Source organism: Xiphias gladius, chromosome 1 (assembly GCF_016859285.1).
Source record: "Xiphias gladius isolate SHS-SW01 ecotype Sanya breed wild chromosome 1, ASM1685928v1, whole genome shotgun sequence".
In the NCBI taxonomy this organism is placed as follows: domain Eukaryota; kingdom Metazoa; phylum Chordata; class Actinopteri; order Istiophoriformes; family Xiphiidae; genus Xiphias; species Xiphias gladius.
The window spans coordinates 28,359,560-28,380,509 of NC_053400.1; the positions used below are offsets into that span (position 1 = coordinate 28,359,560).

The window sequence follows — 20,950 nt, forward strand, 5'->3', positions numbered from 1 at the left end:
CATACTGAGGCAAACAGGATGCTCTCAGAAAGAGCACACAAATGTGCAAATAAACATTCACACAAACAAATATTCACTCACATAACAGCACATGCTCACTTCAAACAGAGACCCACCCCCCAGAACACTCACACAGGCACACACAGAGGAGGCTATTTAGTGCTGTGCATTAAGGCAGACCACCCAACAGCAGACCAGAGAAAGGCAGCGTTTGCTTGTTATAAGCCACTGCTTGTTGACTCCCCAACATGCACTGTAAGCCCCCTGTGTGTGCTGCTCTAGACCATGCCGAGTTGAGCGGGGAATGCCTGAAATCGGCATTCCAGATCATTTCAGTGTGGGTCATTCGGTGTGTACAGGAATGCTCCACGGAAGCTCGTCGCGCCATTTTGACCGGAGGACACATTGGAGTAATTTTTCATCTTTTCTCCTTGTGTTTGGGTGTGCAAGCTCACCGTCCCAGCTCCTCCAAGTCTCTCCCTTTCACCCATGTTTGACAGTGCTGTGAAGGGGGATTCCCCAGCACACTGTCAGGGTGGATGTCCCTCACCTCTAGGCTCAGCTTCAGCTCCGTCACTGTCACTTTCTAGGTCAGCCGCCACTTCCCTACCTGTGTCCTTGGTTGGAGGGCAGACAGTACCACCCACACACACACACACAAATACACACTACACCTTAATACCTGTCAGCAGGAGCCAGGCCACCCATGGGGATAGCAGTGAGGGAGGGCTTTAACAGTGAAGTATATCTCTGTCTTGTGTGTGCACTTCTAGTGTGAGAACATCCTATGAATTGGAGCTTAAACTGTTGACCTGCATCTGAGTGCCAGGCATGTGCACACAACGCTGACCTGTATCACTTCTCCTCAGAGAGTGGCTTTATACACCTGTACACACACACACACAGACACACACACGCACGCACGCACACTCAAACACACACCTCTAGCATCCGCGCGCACTGACAAATGAGGGCTTCTCTGTTCTGTTGGGAACACCCGCAGCTTAAGCTTTCAAGATATGTGCAGCCAGCACTTTAACCTCATAGTCACCGTTTCATTTTAAATCCAATGTGCCACAGTACGGAGACAGCAAGAAATGTCGCTGTCCATATACTTACCGACGTAGAGTGCTCTGTATACAGCACAGTCACAAATTATTAGGGCAGTGATACATGTTTTAGTATGTTAGCTCTGACCTCTGACCATCCTTACTTATATTGCTGTCTGCTAGCTCTAATTTGAGTGTGTTTACTTTTGCATCAGTTTGAAAAGTGTTTATTTAACATAGTCCTGTTTATCCACAGGTCCCCCTATTCATCGGGGGCAATATAAAGCAATCGGACAACTCACACAAAGTCATATACGTACAGTTACGTTTAGGTTCTCACTTGTTACGTTTTTCTAAGCTGTTAGATCTTAAAATTTAAAATAACTCCTCTCCACTCCAAACACAGTGCCAAGTGTGCGGATAGGCTTTTGTATTTATGTAAGCATTTGATTTAAGATACTGTAACCTATTGCTAAACATTCAAGATGGACATTTCTGCCCTTTTTCTTGTCATCTTACAAAAATAGAGCTGTCTAGCAACCATAGTTTAAAGCTGATACACAGACACATTGCAGTAGACTCTCTATCTAATCCTGCCCCCTATCTTGACTAACCAGACACAATTAAATAAACTGTCAACCACAGTGATTATAAGCTAGAGGCAAATGTTAGTGTAATGCAAGATGAACAATGAGGTGTTTGTTTAGATGCACCTTCTGTTTGTTTGTCATGAGAATAACAGGGGAATCAACATGGCTGGAAGCTCAGTCCAGGGGGGACAGAACGGTCTCCAGAGAACTGCAGCAAATGGTCTGAACTCTTGTGAACACGAAGGAAAACGTGGCTTTGAAGTAGCCAAGAATATGTTTTTTGGCAGCAATCACTGGACATTGCCTAACTGAGTTCCCATCTTCCAGTTGTCACAAAATGCATGGAAAGTGGTCAGATTGATGGTTTTTACGATTTCTCCTCTGCTTCATTTTGTGACCAGTCCAAGTGCCCGGCCCTGCTCCTAACCTGCAGGCAGTGTCGAACGCGCCGACCTCTGTCTCTCTGACCTGGGACAAGCCTCTCACTGGCAACGGGGAGATCCTCACCTACAAGTTGTACTACACGGACAAAAGCGTTGGCAACGAACAGGTAGGCTGTAGAATGTCCTGAGACATGGACTCCATACCGTTGAAAAGATCAACAAAAGTAGATGATATGATGTCACTTTTTCAGGTATCTAAGACATAAACAGGGTTAGGTGTCAGTTGCTCTAGAGCGAAAGAGCAATTTTTTTTTTTTTTTAAATCTTTATCTTAAATTGTTGAGCAGCATTTAAATAAGGTCACAAAGCGCTGGACATAGAACAACAGATTTAAAAACAAAATACTATAAAGCTCAGAGTAAAAAGACATTAAGATGGATGAAAAAAGATAAAATAAGGTATCCGGTGAAATGAAATAAACAGATCAATCGAGTTATTATCGAGATGTTTTTCAGATTTACATACATTTTTTATAAAGAAGAGGTTAAAAGATGGTACTGACGGAGCCGTCAAACATATTTCCTGCATTACAGTTTTTTTTGTTTGCCTTCATTTTATTGACAATGACATATTATTTAATTCACTTGAAATAAATGTCTAAGTTGGATAGAAACATGCAGCTTATGTCATTGTCTCACAACGCAAACTTTGCCGTTGGAAAGCAAAGGTACTGTACCTAGCTGACACTTGATTATGTCGGGACTCATTAGATAAAAAGCATACAACTGCATAGTCTCATGAAAAATTGCGATGGGATAAGGAGTTCCTAGTCATTTGCCAAAAGACTCTTTGTACTCTTTTTGGCCGCACTCTTGATTAAGCATCTCACACAAAAACACATATTGTGCGAAGACAAAGCAGAAATGATTCACCCAGTTCTTCTCTGAAGGTCTAACTCGAGTGAAATCTAGCTGCTTAGAAATTAGAGTCAGCCCCGGCAGTAGCAGTGTGCCAGCCAGTGAGGCATTAAAAAGCCTTTAATATGATAATGGATGAAACGTCAGCCAGTGCACTGAGTAATGATGCCTAGGGTCCCTGGAGAAGAGAGCCAGAGATGAGGTGAAAAACAGGAGGGATGAAGAGGAGGATGAAAAGAGAAAGAGGAGGTGAAGGAAAAGGACAGAACAGAGATGAAGCTAGAAAGACACAGTACAGAGGGCACATGAAATATTAAAGGGCAGGCAGAAGTCCGGGGCAGCATTTGATGCCTCTTCAAGGATGATGTGATCACGGGCGATCATCTGACCAGAGTTCAGAAGTTGTGACTGGACCGCTCTGGAGGCGAGATTAGATTTCCACAAAGTCTCCGCTTTTTACTCAAAATGTCAGTAGCAAAGAGCTGAATGCAAATCGGCCTGAAGTAATTGGGCGCGTGCCGGCACGGCCTATTTGTAAAGCAAAAAGCCGTAATCACAGAAGGCATAATTTGTGTCTCATTGGAAGATGATTTTTACACAGAGTTACAAACTAAAATGTTAGTGTGAGGACGTGATGAAAGCAGGCATCGCATTTTGTAGCGTCTCGTTTAGTAGAGATTGCATGGGTTGTAAATCTGCTGGAACTTCTTGTTTACAGCATTTTTCTTCCAATATTAAACTTGAGTGCTCAAATTGCATGCTAAAATAGTCGTATTTCTGCATTTATCAGACATGCTGTTAGTAGTGAAATGCTGTAGATGTGTATATACACCAGTCAGCCACAGCGTTAGAACCGGTAACTGGTTTTAATGTGGTATCGGTGTATGCTTTCTCTACTTTCACAGAATTTTCGAGAATTCTCTCTTCGATTTTAAAGAAAAACTGACTTGTAAATGTTTTTTCTCATCTCCCCTCCCTCTCTTTCAGGACATTGACATAGACGGTCAGTCCTACACCATGACTGGGCTGAAGAAGAACGCAGAGTACAGTTTCCGTGTGGTGGCCAACAACAAGCACGGTCCAGGTGTCTCCACGGAGGACATCGTTGTTCGTACCCTGTCTGACGGTCAGTTTGTTGACGAGGAGAAAATCCAGCCAGATTTGTTTTGAAGTTTATGACATCCTCTAATTCATTAAACACCACTGTGTGTGTGTGTGTGTGTGTCTGGGTGAGGGGTGGGGGGGTTTGCATTGTTGCATGCTGGTAACTGGTTCTAATGGTGTGGTGGAGCGGTGTAAATATAGCTCCGGCAAGGAAAATTTTTTCAACCACAATCTAACTGTTATTTTACAGTAGATTAAAGCAACTAATGATTATTTTGATTACTTAAGCAGCTAATAATTATCTCAATTAGTCGATTAATCATTTGGTCTATAAAATGTCTACAGCCCGGGGTGTATGTAAAATATTCAGTTTACTATGAGATAAGACAACAAAAAGCAGCAAATACACACAGTCTAGAAGCTGAAATCAGGGAATGTCCAGGATTTTTTTCTTGAGACTAACAATTAATTGGTTTGGTCAAAATAGTTGCCATTTATTTTTCTGTCGATCACTTAACGGATTGATCGTTTCAGCTCTGCAGTAGCTTATGCGTCTGTGTTCTGTTTTGCTTTCCACTAAATAATTTTTTCTGCTTCCTTTTGCTTCACAGTACCAAGCGCCCCTCCTCAAAACCTCACTCTGGAGGTCCAGAACTCAAAGGTAAGACCTTGACTGCCTTAGCTAAACAGGATGCCACAGTTTGAAGAACCTGTAACGGGTCAGGACTTTCCTGTTGCCATACGGAGGATCTGAAAGCATTCGCGTTTGTTGCGCACACTTTCTCATATGCGACATACAACCAACAAAATGCACCTGTACTGTCTTTTTGGTGTACAGCGTATGTAGCCGCTTGACCAAATACACAAACACTCACACACACACACACACACACACACAACAGTTGAACAGATCCATAGCCTGCGGGCCAGAACACCGCTGTTTCTCTTTGTGATTAGCTGCCTCAGAGGCCTGTAGCCCCAGCTGGTTAAGAGGGTGTGTGAACCCTCATTGATCCACTCATCAGCAGGAGACTCGCCTGTCAGAGGGTTCTTTCCTCTCTATCTCTCTCCATCTGTACAGGATCTGGCAAAGAAGCCTGAAGCTCAGATCTTAAATGGTTGCCAAAAAGTATTTTGCCTGGGAGATATTGGCATGCTAAAAACGCTACTCAGGGAGTCAAGTTGGTGGTCAGAGTATCTGAGGAGGGATTGATTTGGTGATTCGGAGGTCAAAAGAAGTGTTGACATCCAGTTGTGAAAACCAGGTTGAGTCTGCTTTGAAGCGTCAGAATTGTTTTTCTGTTGTTTCAGGTTAAAATCGCCAGATTTCAACATGTAATTAAGTTCTGCTTTACAATTTAACAATTCTCTAAAATAAAAAATAAGAATTCAACCGAATTAGTCCAGTTATCATAGATCTCTAGATGTCTTTTGAGCTTAAAGATGACCAGATCGCAGCTTATTGAGATAGCATGTACAAAGCTACCCTGGCAAAAGCCATTTCACCCTATTGGTTAGCATGTTTTTTAGGTGACAGGATAAATAGAATAAATCCATAATTGTGAGATTTCTTTGATCCAGATTGAATTTCTCTTTGGATCAGAGATAAATGTATCAATTTTCTCACGGCCAGGCGGCAACGCCGGGTGTCTCACACTCTTTTTAAGTGCTGTTGTTAAATCAGATTTATTACAGTTAAACATACTGTTCTTCGTGCACGACGCTCTTGGTTAGATACGCCTGCTGAGCTGGATGCAAGCTTCAGAACAGGCCTCTGATTAAACAGAAAACTGGCCTCGGCTGCCTATCTTTGTAGCTATTTGATCTTCAAACAGAGAGCTGTAGGATTATTTATTGTATATTTCCGCCCGGACGATGGATTTGATTTTTACTATAGATGTTTCTCGCTCATGACATGCGAGACAGCAGGTGCAAACAGAGAGCACCAAAAAGAAAAACATGCGGAAAACCTCCGGGTGCATGCGGGCTGCGAAAACAGCAGCCGGCATTTTTAGCCCTTTGCTGGTCGATGCAGACCGAGGGGAGAACTGTCAAAGCGGACTAGAAAAAAAACAAAACTGATAGACAGTCCTATCTCACACCCCCAGCTTGTGTGAGAACTGGCCACCCATGCTGAGGGATACTCAGCTGAGATTTGTGGAGAGAAAAAAATTTCATGCTAACGTTAGGAGTAAAATGAAGAGGGCTCACTGTGGAAAAGGACAGGATTGTTTTCTGAATGGATAGTGTACATCCATCTGTCCCTCCCCAATTAGACCCAGACAAACCAATTTAAAACTGTGAAACAAACATCTGGCGTCCCTTTATTTCTTTATTTTCATCTAATGTTTTGTCTTTGTATCTATAAATTATTGATTTAGTGTCTGTTTACATTCAGAATTAAACATAATTACAACAAAGCATTTATGCAATTAGCTGTTTGATGTGCCCAGCCAAGTGGAACTGGAGAAAAAAAAAAAGATTAACATACGTTTTATATTCAGTCTCCTCTTTGGGTCTTGTCAAGCAGAAGCTCACGTCTTTTTACCTGCAAGGCAACTTGAAAATCATGTTTTTGGGATCTTATTTTCACTTTTGGTATCTGCCTTCTAACCGTCCCCTGTGATTTTTAAAAAGTGAATTAAACAGGTTTTCATGATGAGGGAAAGAAGGGGGAGAGGCAACACGCACAAGTTGGGGCCAATAGTGTAATAAGAAAAATGGAAATAATTGAACACACTTAACGCAAATTTAATTTGTGCAATTCCCTCGACTCGGCTGGGGAGGAGCGTGTGTGTGCCACGTACATGTATTCAGGCTTTTGTGCATCAGTGTGACAGTGGGGAAGTGTTAATTAACTCTTCTCCCACGCTGAGCTACCCCCCACCTATCTCGTTAAACACACACGCAAAAACTCGGATGCATGAGTCCCACAACAGTGCAGTGTGGGCCTGCCAGCGAAAGTCTTGCATTCATGTCTCCGCCTCAGTGTCTCCGCAGGGTTCATCTGACCACACACTCGCACACACACATCTACACCTGCACACGTTCACACCCCGCTCATCAGGACACCTCCTTCTCATTAATGTGTTTATATCTTCCTAACGCCTCAATCTGCACTGCGTCACCCTCGCTCAGGAGGGGTGTTTGTGTTTTTGCTGGGGCCCTCCCATTGGCACCACTGTCAGGAGGAGGGGAGGGACGGGTAAGACAGCGTTTCTTGCGAAAAGAACAGTCAACCTGCAGAGTTGCGTTAACACAAACGCCTACGCCAAGGTGTGCGGGAACGTGTGATGCTACGTGCTGAACCATGAGGTTACCTTTACAGCTGCGGGCCCAAAAACAGAAGGTCCCACATCTGCTTAACATGATGTTTTGTTTCATCTGACTCATGCCCTGATTTCCCCCCCCCCCTCCCCTCAGAGCATCATGCTTCGCTGGCAGCCCCCTCCCCTTAACGGCCAGAATGGGGAGATCACGGGCTACAAGATCCGATACCGGAAAGGATCCCGGAGGAGTGAGGCAGCCGAGACCACCGGAGGCACCCAGCTTAACAAGCTCATTGATGGTAATGGACGGTGATCCAGCGGTTAGCGCGGCTTTAATAGCCAATGTCAGAATCCAACTCTGTATCATCGGTCTGAGATGTTCGCTGTATTCCATGACCAACTTTGTGACAAAGACTTGTATTTAGCTCTTTGGTAAACTCAAATCAAAATACCATCTACCAGCTTTGTTCGCTTCCATTGCAGTTTTTCAGAAAGACTTTCCCGTCATCTGAGTGTGGTGCATTTATTTGTGTGTGAGCAGGTGGAGAGAAGCCGTGGAGCTATAGTGTTCAGACCTAGCATTTTACAGCCAGTTACAGCCAGTTTTTGTCCAGATCTCGATCCAGCAGAGATAGACCACGCTTCTGTCTGTGGGTAAAGTTTGACTCCCTGTGATAGACTGTGACTGACTTTGTACAGTATGAGCTGGGACGGGCTCAAGCCTCTTGCAGCCCTGCACGGGAGTTAGTGGGTAAAGATAATGGTTTAAAGGATGGATGGTAAACCCTGATTGCTGCCAAAAAGAACAGAAGACAATCATAATATCTTCGACCTATGGCTACAGAAAAGGAATATTGTCACTGTTTGCATATGGGATGGATAAATGCAAGCTGAAAAAGTGACAGAACAGAAACCGAAAGAAAGAGTGTGTTAACCAGCTCTCATCTGATACAGATGATTTGGAAGCTTTTCCTTTATAAAATCATGCTCCTAGTAGTGTTGGTGACATCCTAACATTTACACCACACCACAAATACGGACAAAGGTATCCCTGACGTCTGAGTAACTGTGTCCCACTCTGTCCTCAACATGTCTCGGGATGTGTTCACACTTGGGTGTAGAGCTGTCCACTGGGTTCCCTTAGGGTGTGTTTCGATGCCAAGTGTGAACAGGCCTAAAGAAAGGTTGTATGTGTTAGATCTAGCTGTTTTCCTAAGCCAATGCCTTTCTACGTACATATAATAAACTCTGTGTGCAAACAGCATATATCTTTGGCGTGCTCTTTGTATTCGCATGATTTAATAAAAAACAGCTAGATCTAACGATAGCAAATAGTAATTTGTGCCCTCGACTCAGAACAAAACTTGTCTACTGCAGCATTACATTCCATACGCGGTATCAACCTCTTCTATAAATACATGTTAAAGTATGATTGAAGTATGATGAAACTCCTATTTTTTGTTGTTAGGGAACAAAAAACCCCTAATATTCCCTTTCAGTGCTCTAGATAAATCTACATTAATCAACGTTAAAACATTTATGCTATCAGACTCCGTTTTATCTCTGCTGGATGTATCTCCCGTACTGTCAGCGAATGTATCATGTCTGACATGCTGCAATATTTAAAATCTTGATCTTGAGATTGAAGACATTCCTGAGTTGTTGCTCGGAGTCAGTCTGGCTGTGGGTCTGTTTACTTAGTCGACTTCTGAATTTCATCTGAGCCCTCCGAGGTGGAGTTACATGCCTTACTGTACCCTGACATTACCCACTGCTGCCATAAAAATATGCACAATATCACCAGAGACACACAGCAATGGTGATTAATATTAGATGTTGTCTCAGCAACTTTCAAGTGGCCCGGCCTCCTGCTGTGTGCTGCATCAAAGAGAATATACACTTAAAAGTTGATTTTTGAGAATATTCTGGGGGGTGACAGAGGGATGTATGTTGGTTCAAAAGCGTTTAGAAGGAGATGTTGTAGCCTCGGAGGCACGGATGGTTAGGCAGTCTTTAGAAGCTACCCCCAAGGGTGGCCCAGAATAGTGGGTACAGAGAGAAAAGACTACAGGATTAGCATGTAGCGTGCAAATGGGACAATATGACGATGATGAAAAATTTTACGGCAAATTAATACAGCAACACATCATTTGTCAGCAGCCGCTCCCCTCTTTTCTGAATACCAAAGCCGGCACCCAGCAGTGAAACAGCTCTTTCTGAAGGACCCATAGCTTTAAAATATGAACGAATCCAGACTCCAAAAGTTTTGTTTTTTTTTCCTACTCTTTTTAGCCCCTTAGTGTTGTACTTTTTCTGTTAGCTGCTATAGCACAACTCTTCTTAACGGCAAATAAATTTTTACCGAAGGTGAAAAATAAATCTCGATCGCTTCCATGATATTGAGTGGAAAAGAAAGTTAATTGCACCACAGAAACCTTCACTTGATTATTCCCAAGGCAGACTTATAGATTTCCCCATTAAATTGTGCAGAGAGGTATTGGGCATCTGTTTAAAATATTTGTGCTTTAAAAATATTTATTGTGTCTGCAACTCGAAACTCCAATTGACCGGCCAAGTGGAGCGCACCAGTAAATTATAAAATAAAATCAGGCCTGAGAAAGACTGTAAAGTTACAATGAGAGAGTTTTTACTGCTGTGTGAGACTCAGTTCAGCCACAGCTCAGTCTAAATACCCGAGCTTGGAGTCTTACCTGCCTTTTGTTGCCTGTCCAGGTCTGGAGCGCGGGACAGAGTATTCCTTCCGGGTGTCGGCCATGACGGTGAACGGCACGGGACCGGCCACCGACTGGACCACGGCAGAGACGTTTGAGAGCGACCTGGATGGTAAAAACGCCCGCTTTGCTCAGTTAATACAGAATAAACCAGAACCAGCCGGCTGGTTTTCAGATTATGTTTCCAGGGTTTGTACTCCCGAGTGATTAGTCTATTTCGGCATTTAATCAACTGATTGCCTCCCTGGAAATGAAGAAATCAGCTTTTTTCCTGCATTTTTCCTCACCAGAATCCCGTGTACCAGACCAGCCCAGTTCTCTCCATGTCCGGCCGCTGGTCAGCAGTATCGTGGTGAGCTGGACGCCGCCAGAGAACCAGGACATTGTGGTGCGCGGGTACACCATCGGATATGGCATCGGCAGTCCCCACGCTCAGACCATCAAAGTGGACTACAAGCAGCGCTACTACACTATTGAGAACCTTGGTAAGAACAAACCATTGTTGTCGATTCATTTTGTTTCCCTATGTTTGGATGGCTTGAGCTGTTTTTACTGAAATATTGTTGTTGTTTTTTTTAAATTATCATTTATTTATTTATTTTTTAATCTTTTCATCACCCACGTAATTACATTGGAGGATCTCGGGTGGTCTGTCGAAAACCACTAGTCAGATCTTGATGTGACCTGTGGCACTCATGCATCTTGCCTGCATTTAAAACATTACAGTAGTTGTCTTCCTTAAAAATATAGATGTGATTTATCTCATTTGGGACTTTATACACTAACAACATACAGTCACACACAGTCACACACACACACAAACTTTGAAGCATTTCATTTGTACGTCATGGTGAGTATTTAGAGAATTAATGAGATCTTTCCCACCACAAGCCTGAGCCACCAATTACACATACTGGCCAAAAGGGGACACAGTAATTAGAGGTCATAATATTGGAATAAAGCAAATTTGTTTTGGTGATTTTTGTACTTGCTGCCATCAAACCAAAGGAAACATCAACATAAAGTTTAAATTCGCTGAAATGTTCTGCTGGGTCCTACTTTTGCACGAGTGCCATTTCTCTGCATAGGCGCAGTGCAGCCCTTGAGAAAAGGACACAAATTGTGTTCAGTATTAACTTGGTCGTTTTGGAGGAGCAGGATGAAAACGTTTGTTAATGAAACTCAAGAAAGCAGCTTCTCATTAAGCTTGTCATGATTAATGGCCATTAATAATTCACCAGAAATCAAAGCCTCAGTTAGGGGTCTGGAAGTAGATTATAACTTTAAAGAAAATCATCTTGAGAAATAAACTTGAGATTTTGGGGGAGGAATTGTTGCCAAATATCTGTTCATGCATAATTGAAGCCTTCGTTACAATCGCAGTAAGGGAGATGATTGTGTCCAAATACTCACTCTGGCTAATATTGCAATTACGAGTCGAGAGTTTAGAGAGTTTTGGCTTGATTAGATAGCTGCATCAATTTATCTCGCTCTCTCCATCTCTCTCACCGCTCTCTGTCTTTACCTCTCTCTCCCTCATTATCTCACAGACCCCAGCTCCCACTATGTGATCACACTAAAGGCCTTCAATAACGTGGGCGAGGGGATTCCTGTGTATGAGAGCGCCGTCACCAGACCACAGTCAGGTATGAACTATGAACATCTAAACCTACACACGCATCTGTTCCCTGTGAGAATTCAGTGGTTTCATTTACATTGTCCATCTATGGAAGAAATTTAAATCCCATTAACCGTGTTCTCTTTAGCTCATACACAACAAAAAACCTCATACTGTAAAGTATTGCGGGATATACAGTACTCACATTGTATAGCTGTAGTCACTCAGCCAAAAAAAAAAAAAAAAAAGAATTCAACTGACATTTATCTTTGTTCTCTTTGACCTGAGGTCATAATTACACAGATTGTGTCTGGGCTCCAAATTGCCAAAGAGATAATGTGTCATTGGGGCGTAATTAACTCTCTTCTTCAAGTCTCTTTTTAAATTTTCAAATTAGGCCCCTAGATTACAGTTGTCCTGATATTAGATTACGGAGGACAAGCTCCTTATATGTTAATGGAACAGATATGCTAACCAGAGAGTATGGCCAGAAATATTACTGGAGAATATACTGGGTGCAGAAAGGTAGTTTTGTGCACATCCAATCCAATATTCTGGCCAGATGCAGGATAGTAGATTCAGTAAAGGAAGAGCAGTGCGTGTCTGCATGTTGGATTATCGCGTCTGAACTTCATTAGAGAGAGCAGCCGACATTTCAATCCATCACAGTTTCAATCCATCGGGAAAAAGAATATTTTCTGTTCCTCGAAACAGAGCCCAACTGATAACAGCGGCATGGCCGATATTTTTTTTTGTCCAAGATGTAGCAAGAAATTGAATGACAGAAATGCCACAGGTACTGTATGTTTGAGGTGATTTAGAAACTGTCAGATTAAGGTTACTAGATTTTTTTCAAAGCATATTTTTGATTAAATTTTTCCAAATACGTATAAGGCACCAAATTATGAGACCATGGTCCCTGGTCCATAAGAGACAAAAAAGGAGGCACAGCTCTTACGTAATAAGAGAAACAATATAGAGACATGGATTCAGCTCAATCATTTGTCCACAGTTGTTGTGATACAGCTGTGATATAGTCATCTCTGTGCAATAGAATGAAACGGCTTTGTTGCATTAGTCAAGAGAATACGAACAATCCAGCTTGGCTGCCATCCGTACGATCCATAATTCCTTAAACCTCAAATCACAAGCCTGTTAACAATTAGACGTAGAACTCAAGTCTCAATCCAGTGTGCTTGACAAATGATCTTAAAGTGTGAAACACTGCCAGTTAGAGCGCGCGTTAGACGGGTTCACGCAGTTTATGCGACGGTGTCAGAAGACAGCCTGCCCGTGCTCCCTGGTGTGTCCCAGAATGTGGGCTGCGCCCGCCCCCTCTCCCATCCAGCCTCCAACCTTCCTGTTCAGCCTTGATCACTCCAGTTTGTCTCTGCCGCAGAACTATCGCAGAGAGGGGTGGGATGCTGGATGACATGAATCTCGTCAACATGCTTTGGGGGGGGGTGGCAGTCTTAAGTGCGCGCACACACCCACACACTGTCATACTGTACACTTCCCTCTGTGAACCTCTCTTCCTCACATCCTCTCACACACACACACACACACACACACTCACACAAATGCTGCACACACGCAGGACCCCCTGTGGTGGCTTTGGCAACCCCCCGTCAGATCCAAACGTTTCCTCTCAAAGCAGAACCAAAGCCCACCACCATCGTCTGCCTCTGAATCCTCGAGGGCGCGTTCCCTTCTTGCCAGTTTGTTCAAGTCGGGATTAAAAGACGAGCTGACCTACATAGTACTTTTACTGAAAAAATAAAAAATAAAAAACTGTGGAAAAACTTGGTGAACTTGAGTGCTAGGTTGAATGTGTTAAAATAGCATGATGTTTTAACTGAAAGTCAGGAATTGAGGGATTTTACCCCCCATCTTTAAAATGTTACAAAGTTAAGTCAGCCTCTTCGCTGCAGTGTCATACTGGAGACTGTATTCCTCCTAGCTGGGTAAAGAAATGCAGCGTGTATGCCACTCCAAAGACCGCAGTGCTTCTCCGCAACCACATGAATGCTTAGATCTCGATCATGCACGTAATGATCGAAGAGCAAATGGAGCGAGGCGGGGAGAAGAGGAGAGGACCAACAAGCCATTGAGTAGGAGTGCCATCGCGGTTGACTGACCGAAAGCTTTTTCCTTCCAACGCATCCAAAACCGAGGACACAACCAGGAGCAGTGAAACCAGCGCCCGGGAGGCCATGTTGAAGTGTTTATCCTTCAGATGGCTGCCCAGAAGCTGCTTGATGGAGCCTCTGTTTCCACCTCATAGACACACACACACACACACACACACACACACACACACACACACTCAATGGGCTTTATGTGGTGTAATTGTCAGGCAACTTACACACAAATACACTCAAGTGTTTTTAGTGCAAGCATATATACACACAATCGCTTTTACAAAAACAGACAATTAAGCAATGGGCTGTCATTACACAACACACTAAATACCATTTATCATATTCACAAGCTCTGGACTGCGCTTTGTTCATTTTTCTAGCGATATATATCCTAATAAAAAATGACACTTACATAGAAGATTTTAACTGCAGTGACAGTTACCACTCTTTTGATGTAACTACAATCAAGCAATGAAAACCGATAATAATACTATAATGTCTTAAGGTAACATTGTCTTGTTTGTTTATCGTTTTACCTAACTGGCACAGTAGACATTAATAAAAAGAAGTGACTTAGGCAAAAGACTCGTGTCATTTTCATCAGATGTTACATAGTCAGCCTAAAAAAGAATGTAAGAACAAAATTTCAAAAGGTCTTTTAAAATTTTCAAAAAGGGTAAAGTTGGTAGGCAAAGATATCATACAAGACATTGTGCTCCATTTTTTGGTACTAATTTGAAAATGCAACGCAGCAGCACACAATACACAACATCCAAAGCAAAAAGAAAAAAATGTAGTTGTTACAAACCAAACTGGATTATGAGTTTTATATCTCTGTTAGAGGATTATTATGATCGTACCGTTGGTATAGGAGAGATGCATGTTAGTCATTATCTAGAACTGATTAACAGAGTGACTGCGGAATCTGTGGGGAGTGGGGAAGACCAAGCCCTACCTTTCCCCGCAAGCCTTGCACCAGTAGCCTTTGAACATCGCTCGGCAGGTACACATCCAACCGCCGGGATCTGCCCGCCTCCGCTACTTGAAGCCTCAGTGTTCTTTCTACAGTTTTCAAGGACATGATGTACTTCGTCAGCGTTTCCCTGCGCGGGGGGAAATTGTTCCAACGCATCCGGGGTCCTTCTGTTTATCCACTTTGCATTAAAAATCTTGTGAAAAGATCTGTGATGTACACATTTCAGCGTTGCCTCTTTCTGAAAAGATTGGGTCAACGCTTTAATGTCCAAGTTTGAAAAGTTGGCTGTAGGATTGTGGGTTTCTGTTCTCACCCTAGTTTTCCAATTTCCTTTATAATCTTTCTTATGAATAGAGTATCTCTTCCTCTCTCTCCGTAGTGCTACAGTATCTAATGATAGAACACCATATACTGTATAGTAGCTTCTATATAGCAACCTGTAGATTCATCCTGTTGTAGAGGTCAGTGTCTGTTATTCTAATAGAATCTTCTCTCTCTTTCTCTTCACCCTTCCCAATCCCATCCTTGCTGCACCTTTTCCCTCCTCCCTCATCGTTGTCCTTCATTTTAACTCATTAACCTTATTTTCTCCTGCTCTTCCCCCGCTGCATCCCATTTTGACTTCACTGTCTGGTCCGCCACGCCACGCTTCTCTCTGTGTTTTAATTTTGGTCACTTTAATTTGTGTGCATGCATGCGGGTTTACTGCCGGATGTGCAGACGCCATACATGTTGACCTGTACGAACTCTTACATCCTCCAAACACCCCAGTACCAGACCCTTCCCCCATGATGCCACCCGTGGGTGTTCAAGCCTCCGTGCTGAGCCACGACACCATCAAGGTGACCTGGGCTGACAACTCGCTGCCCAAGAACCAAAAGATCACAGATAACCGCTACTACACAGTGAGATGGAAGACCAACATCCCTGCCAACACTAAAGTGAAGGTAAGAGATTCCTGTTGGACATGTGTGTTTGTTCAATCCTGTAGGTTTTAAAAGTGTTGTGTTCGAAAGGCTTGTTTCATCATGTTGTTGTCAGTCAATTGAGGACGATTTCTCCATCAAAAACTCCAGTTTAATTTTTAAACTCAGAATCGGCTGAGGCCTGGTACTGCTGAAGCTCACTCGCCTTGTTGCGGTTTAACTCATCACTTTTAATCCCAACCAGCACGTTTACAACTGACTGTAATTCAGTTGAGAAAATCTTAAATCATTTCACTCCGGTCGAACTTAAGTTCTATTACTTCATTTGATACAGTACGGTTTTTGTGTATTTGGGTGCAGTGGGACTTTGGTGCATGCCTTCAGGCCTACATTTACCTGAGCGATGGATGGATGTGATAAAAGGTGACGTCATGTGAGATTATATAAGAAAGTGTTCCCACAGCAGCTCCCAAGCACAGTGGCGTAAGAATGCTGGTATTTATAACCAAGCAATGATTTGTTTTCATCTTCCTCTCAACATTATTTTAGGTTGAGTTAGTAACAGTTCAAGGGTCAAGTCAACAGTATTTATACCAACGAGTTCTTTTTCAGTCATTTAACAGCTGCTCATGAACGGACTTTGTGTTTGCAGTTGTTAAAATGCTTCTTCCTTTGCCTTCCTATGAAAGGGTTGTCTGAGGGCACAGCTCAGCGATTGCCTGAGTCAGCTCATCTCTTGTCTATAACTGTAGGTTTAGTGGTTTAATTAAACCATAAAGGCGTCACTATAGTGAATATGCTAAAGCCTTTTGATGACTCTACAATGTATTTTCGTTATCTGTTAAAGTTATAATCCTTACGATTTATATCCTGGTTAAAATGTCGACGGCCATGGTTAACGGTGGTAATAGAAAGTGCCCTTTAATACTATAGCAGACACTCATCAAGCAGCGACTTTGACAGAAATACAACAGAAGAGAAGCTTGTGTGTGTGTGTGTGTTTGTGTGTGCGTGTGTGTTTACAGTGCAGCCGAACAAAGTCGTGTAGTTTTGAGCTGCTTTGATTTCACGAAAAACTTGAGGAACATGACTTTAATATCGGTATTATACATTTTTCATTAATTGATTAATCGTTTATAAAAAATGTCAGGAATTCCCACAGGCCCAGGTCTTCAAATTGTTTGTTTTGTCAGAACAACAGGTGATTTACAGTGATATAGAACAAAAAAATCAAAGCAGATCTTTACATCTGAGAAAATGAAAGTTACATTTTTGATTGATTAATGAAATGGCGATAAAAATGATTCAGTAGTCAATTAATTCCTGTTGAGCAGTTATTGAATTATGATCCTGAACAAGCTCGCTTTCTGGGTTTTTACGGTCACTGAAATGATCAAGTGCAACACTGCAATATGACACTGATTTGCCGTGATCAGTGTCATACGGATCCTGTGTGTGCAGTCATGCGCCTTAGTGTACCCGAGCCTGAAACAGGATGTTCGAGATTCAACCTCTGATTCTTGAGCTCAGTTATGATTGTGTGTGTGTGTGTGTGTGTGTGTGTGTGTGTGGGGTGTCATGGTTGCATGCATGTGTGCAAACCTGTGACCGAGCAGAGCTTAGATAAAGCCGTGCGTTTACTGATAAATTATTCAGCAAGGACAAGACAAACTGAGAACTAGAAAAAGAGGGGTTAGATCTGACAGTGCGTTCGCCATACAGCCAACTCAGAAGACGAACACACAGACTCAGCATCTTAATCTTGTACAGGATGCACACACTCAGCTCTTTGTCAGTTGTTGGCCTCGACACACAAGCTTCTACCTGCCACTTTGTGCCAAACATCTAAAGAGATTTCCGATTTGTTAATTGTCAATCGGAGCAAAATGAGAGGAAAATACAGGGCAGGCGGTATGTCATTATGATGTTATGCAACAAATTCACAAACAGAAGGCAAATCCACAACATCACAACTACACGGTATACAGCTCCGCCTGATTCCATGAGTGGATGCTTAAACTGGTTTGATTCCCACACTGTGACAGTAATTAAAGAAATCCACTGGCTCATTATGTTTCTGTCCCATAAATGAAATCTAATATATTAACAAGTCTGTTAGAGAAGTCTTATCTTATCTACGCTCTGAAAACTACATCTCATATACATCCTGTTGTGTATACTGTGTACAGCGGGGTACACTATATACAACAGCTCGTCTTAATGCTGCTCTTCTGCATGTCCTCTCTTGTCTTAGAGCAAACCTGGCCAGAAAAGCTACTACATTATTGAAGAGACCGCTGCTCTCAAACTGGCTGCATGTTTCTAAAGAACAGGGTGTTTTTCTCTTCCTATCCTACTGCCCTATGTTTGGCAGCCCCCCAGCACAGAACTGCACTTTTGTCGTAGCACGCGACATTATAGATAGGACCGCTAGAGACCGGTGGACCCTAATAGCTGCTGCTACAACCCCCCGCAACTTAAAGCTTTCTTTTTCTGCCAGTGGAGATCCAGATAAATGGTTACATAACTTAAGATTTGTAGAGATTGTGATTCCAATCAAATGTGAAATGTACTCCTGCTGTGTTGTATATTGTGTAACCATTAAGGTGTTCACGTTGTTAATCTGCCACGTTTGGCTTTACAGCTCATTGGTAATGGCTACACTTATCTTTGTGTGGCACTGTATCCCAGACCAAACAGGATAAAGTACTGGAAATGTGAAAGATTCTGGTTCCAATCGGTGGTCAGTGTGTGTAACGTATCCTAAACGTTGAAAAACATTCAGACTGGTAATTGTCTTTAGAACTAAAACCATTAATTGACTGATGGCAACTATTTTTGATAATGGAACCATCATTTAAAATAGTTTTTTCAAGCGAAAGGGTCACACATTCACATGTTCCAGCTTCTCACTTACAAGAATTTGTTGAAAAAAGTTTTCTGACATTTTATATACTACAACGTTAATTGATTAAGTCATAAAATAATCAGTAGACTAATCGATAATAAAAAAATAATTATTAGTGTATAAAAAATGATAAAATAGGTTTATTCGCATGGATAACAGAATACTTTTGCGACTTGTTCAGTGAATGTAATCTGCCATCACACAAGCTGAATTCTTGTTTATCCTTTATTATGTGTGTGTGTCTGTGTGTGTGTCTTTGTATGTTTGCCCGTCACTCCCCAGATGGCCAACACCACCAGCCTGAACCACATGGTGACAGGTCTGAAGCCCAACACGCTGTACGAGTTCTCCGTCATGGTGACCAAGGGCCGCCGCACCAGCACGTGGAGCATGACTGCACAGGGCACAACATTTGAGACCAGTAGGACCCCCCACACACGCAAACAAACACACATGAAATGGACATAATAACAGGCATAAACCAACAGCACGTCCACCGTAACTATATATTTCATTTTCTTCACCCCAAATGGAAGGAGAGGACACTCCTCTTCAATAGATCAATAGATCTCATATTAACTACGAGTGAAATTGAGGAAACCTGCAGCAAGTTTGCTGATTGCGGAATATAATTTCAGCACTGCTCCTGACTAACCCTGCCTCCATGCAAAATCAAAGTACGCAATAGACTAATCTTGAAATAATAATAATAATAATGGTAAAAATGCACTTTTGTGTCAAAACAAAATTTTTTGTTTACATTTTTCTCTTGATTTGTGGACCGATGGCCAAAGTGTCTCAACCTGAGGAGCGATAGAGCCACAAACCAAGACCTGATTTCTTTACAGGTTCATGCTTATAGAACAAAATACAGTTAATTTTGGTTTTGCCTCACCATCCCATTTCCGTTACTCTTGGGTGGGCACAACTTCTTTGCTTTGCACCACATCAGAGGGATGACGGTAAATAGTTACTGTCTCCCCGGAGTCAGCAAAATCTAAATCATATAGACTGACTGTATCAGTGTTAAAATTCCTGCAGTGCTGTTTACCTAATGGATACTAAAATTTGCAAGCTGGAATGTGTCTGTGGCCATACTTCATCGTGAGGCGTAACTGCTGAGCTAAAAGATTCTTCGCAAAAAACCTGCGATTAAAAACAGAAACTAATTTCCTTTGAAACCACTTCTATAGGTGCATTATTGGATTGAGATTTACTGGACTTGGAGTGGAGTGGAACTTTTTTTTACTGTGTTTATAATAGAGAGAACTGCCAGTTTTTCATTTCAGCACAGCCAGGGGGTTTGTTTCACCACAAGTGTTCACCACAAGCGTTGAAGTGGTTGGCTCTTGAGTGCAGTAGGAACACTTTCAACATTACATGGGCTATTCAGAGACAACGCAAGACACACGCATTTTTATTTATATGTTCAAGTAAAAGTCCACCGTGTTGTTGAATTTAAAACTATACAGAACGTGGGCCGTCTTGAAACTTTATCTGACCCCCTCGTCAACACAACAAATGTCCTGTCTCGATCCCCTCCACAGTCCCCAGCTCCTCTCCGAAAGACGTGACTGTGGTGAGCAAAGAGAACAAACCCCGCACCATAATTGTCAACTGGCAGCCTCCCTCCGAGGCCAATGGAAAGATCACGGGTGAGTCTCACGATCTGGTGTTTCTGGACTGAAAAAAGTAGGATTTCTGTCTTGCTGTCTTTTCTAACCGTTTGGACCCCTTCGCGACAGCTCTCCTCCGAACACTGACTAATGAAATCCCAGTTGCGCGGAGAATTGATCCACACAATGATTATGTATGTCAAACGTCCAAAGAAAATGTATTTTCCCTGCACTTGGCAGACTTTTCATGCTGTAGTGGCCAGAGAGGAGCCTCCATGTCCATCTCGACTTGGAGGAATAGAGTCAAACAGCAGAAAAAAAAACCCATTGAAGTTGATCTTATTTTGCACAGCATTAAATCCGCTGAATTTTAAAGAATCTGTCTCTCCTTTTCTGACCTTCCCTGTTGTAGGCTATATTATCTACTACAGCACAGATGTAAACGCTGAGGTCCACGACTGGGTTATCGAACCGGTGGTGGGCAACCGTCTGACTCACCAGATCCAGGAGCTGACGCTGGACACCACCTACTACTTCAAGATCCAGGCCCGAAACTCGAAGGGCATGGGCCCCATGTCTGAGGCCGTAAATTTCCGCACCCCAAAGAGTAAGTTTCCATGATGGGCCCGAGACCAAGACAGGAAATTGCATCCTCCCGATTGCCAGTTCACGTTAAAAGAAAGTATGAAAAAATGTCTCAGGGTTCATTTTGTGTTTGGTG

General features: G+C 42.6%; 1 protein-coding gene across 13 annotated transcripts in view; it reads left to right on the forward strand.

Annotated features, from left to right (window-relative positions):
* The window catches only part of neo1a (neogenin 1a), a 173,005-nt gene that overhangs the window by 144,150 nt on the left and 7,905 nt on the right, over positions 1 to 20,950 (forward strand). For 11 of the 13 annotated variants that reach the window (XM_040127623.1, XM_040127631.1, XM_040127550.1 and 8 more), the window contains 11 exons: positions 2,041 to 2,189; positions 3,927 to 4,065; positions 4,655 to 4,704; positions 7,467 to 7,611; positions 10,046 to 10,156; positions 10,335 to 10,529; positions 11,595 to 11,690; positions 15,500 to 15,726; positions 18,896 to 19,034; positions 20,161 to 20,268; positions 20,642 to 20,836. In XM_040127623.1, the coding sequence (XP_039983557.1) occupies positions 2,041 to 2,189; positions 3,927 to 4,065; positions 4,655 to 4,704; positions 7,467 to 7,611; positions 10,046 to 10,156; positions 10,335 to 10,529; positions 11,595 to 11,690; positions 15,500 to 15,726; positions 18,896 to 19,034; positions 20,161 to 20,268; positions 20,642 to 20,836 (1,554 nt within the window). The remainder of the gene's footprint in view (positions 1 to 2,040; positions 2,190 to 3,926; positions 4,066 to 4,654; positions 4,705 to 7,466; positions 7,612 to 10,045; positions 10,157 to 10,334; positions 10,530 to 11,594; positions 11,691 to 15,499; positions 15,727 to 18,895; positions 19,035 to 20,160; positions 20,269 to 20,641; positions 20,837 to 20,950) is intronic. The other 2 variants (XM_040127581.1, XM_040127648.1) reach the window with 1 other exon arrangement.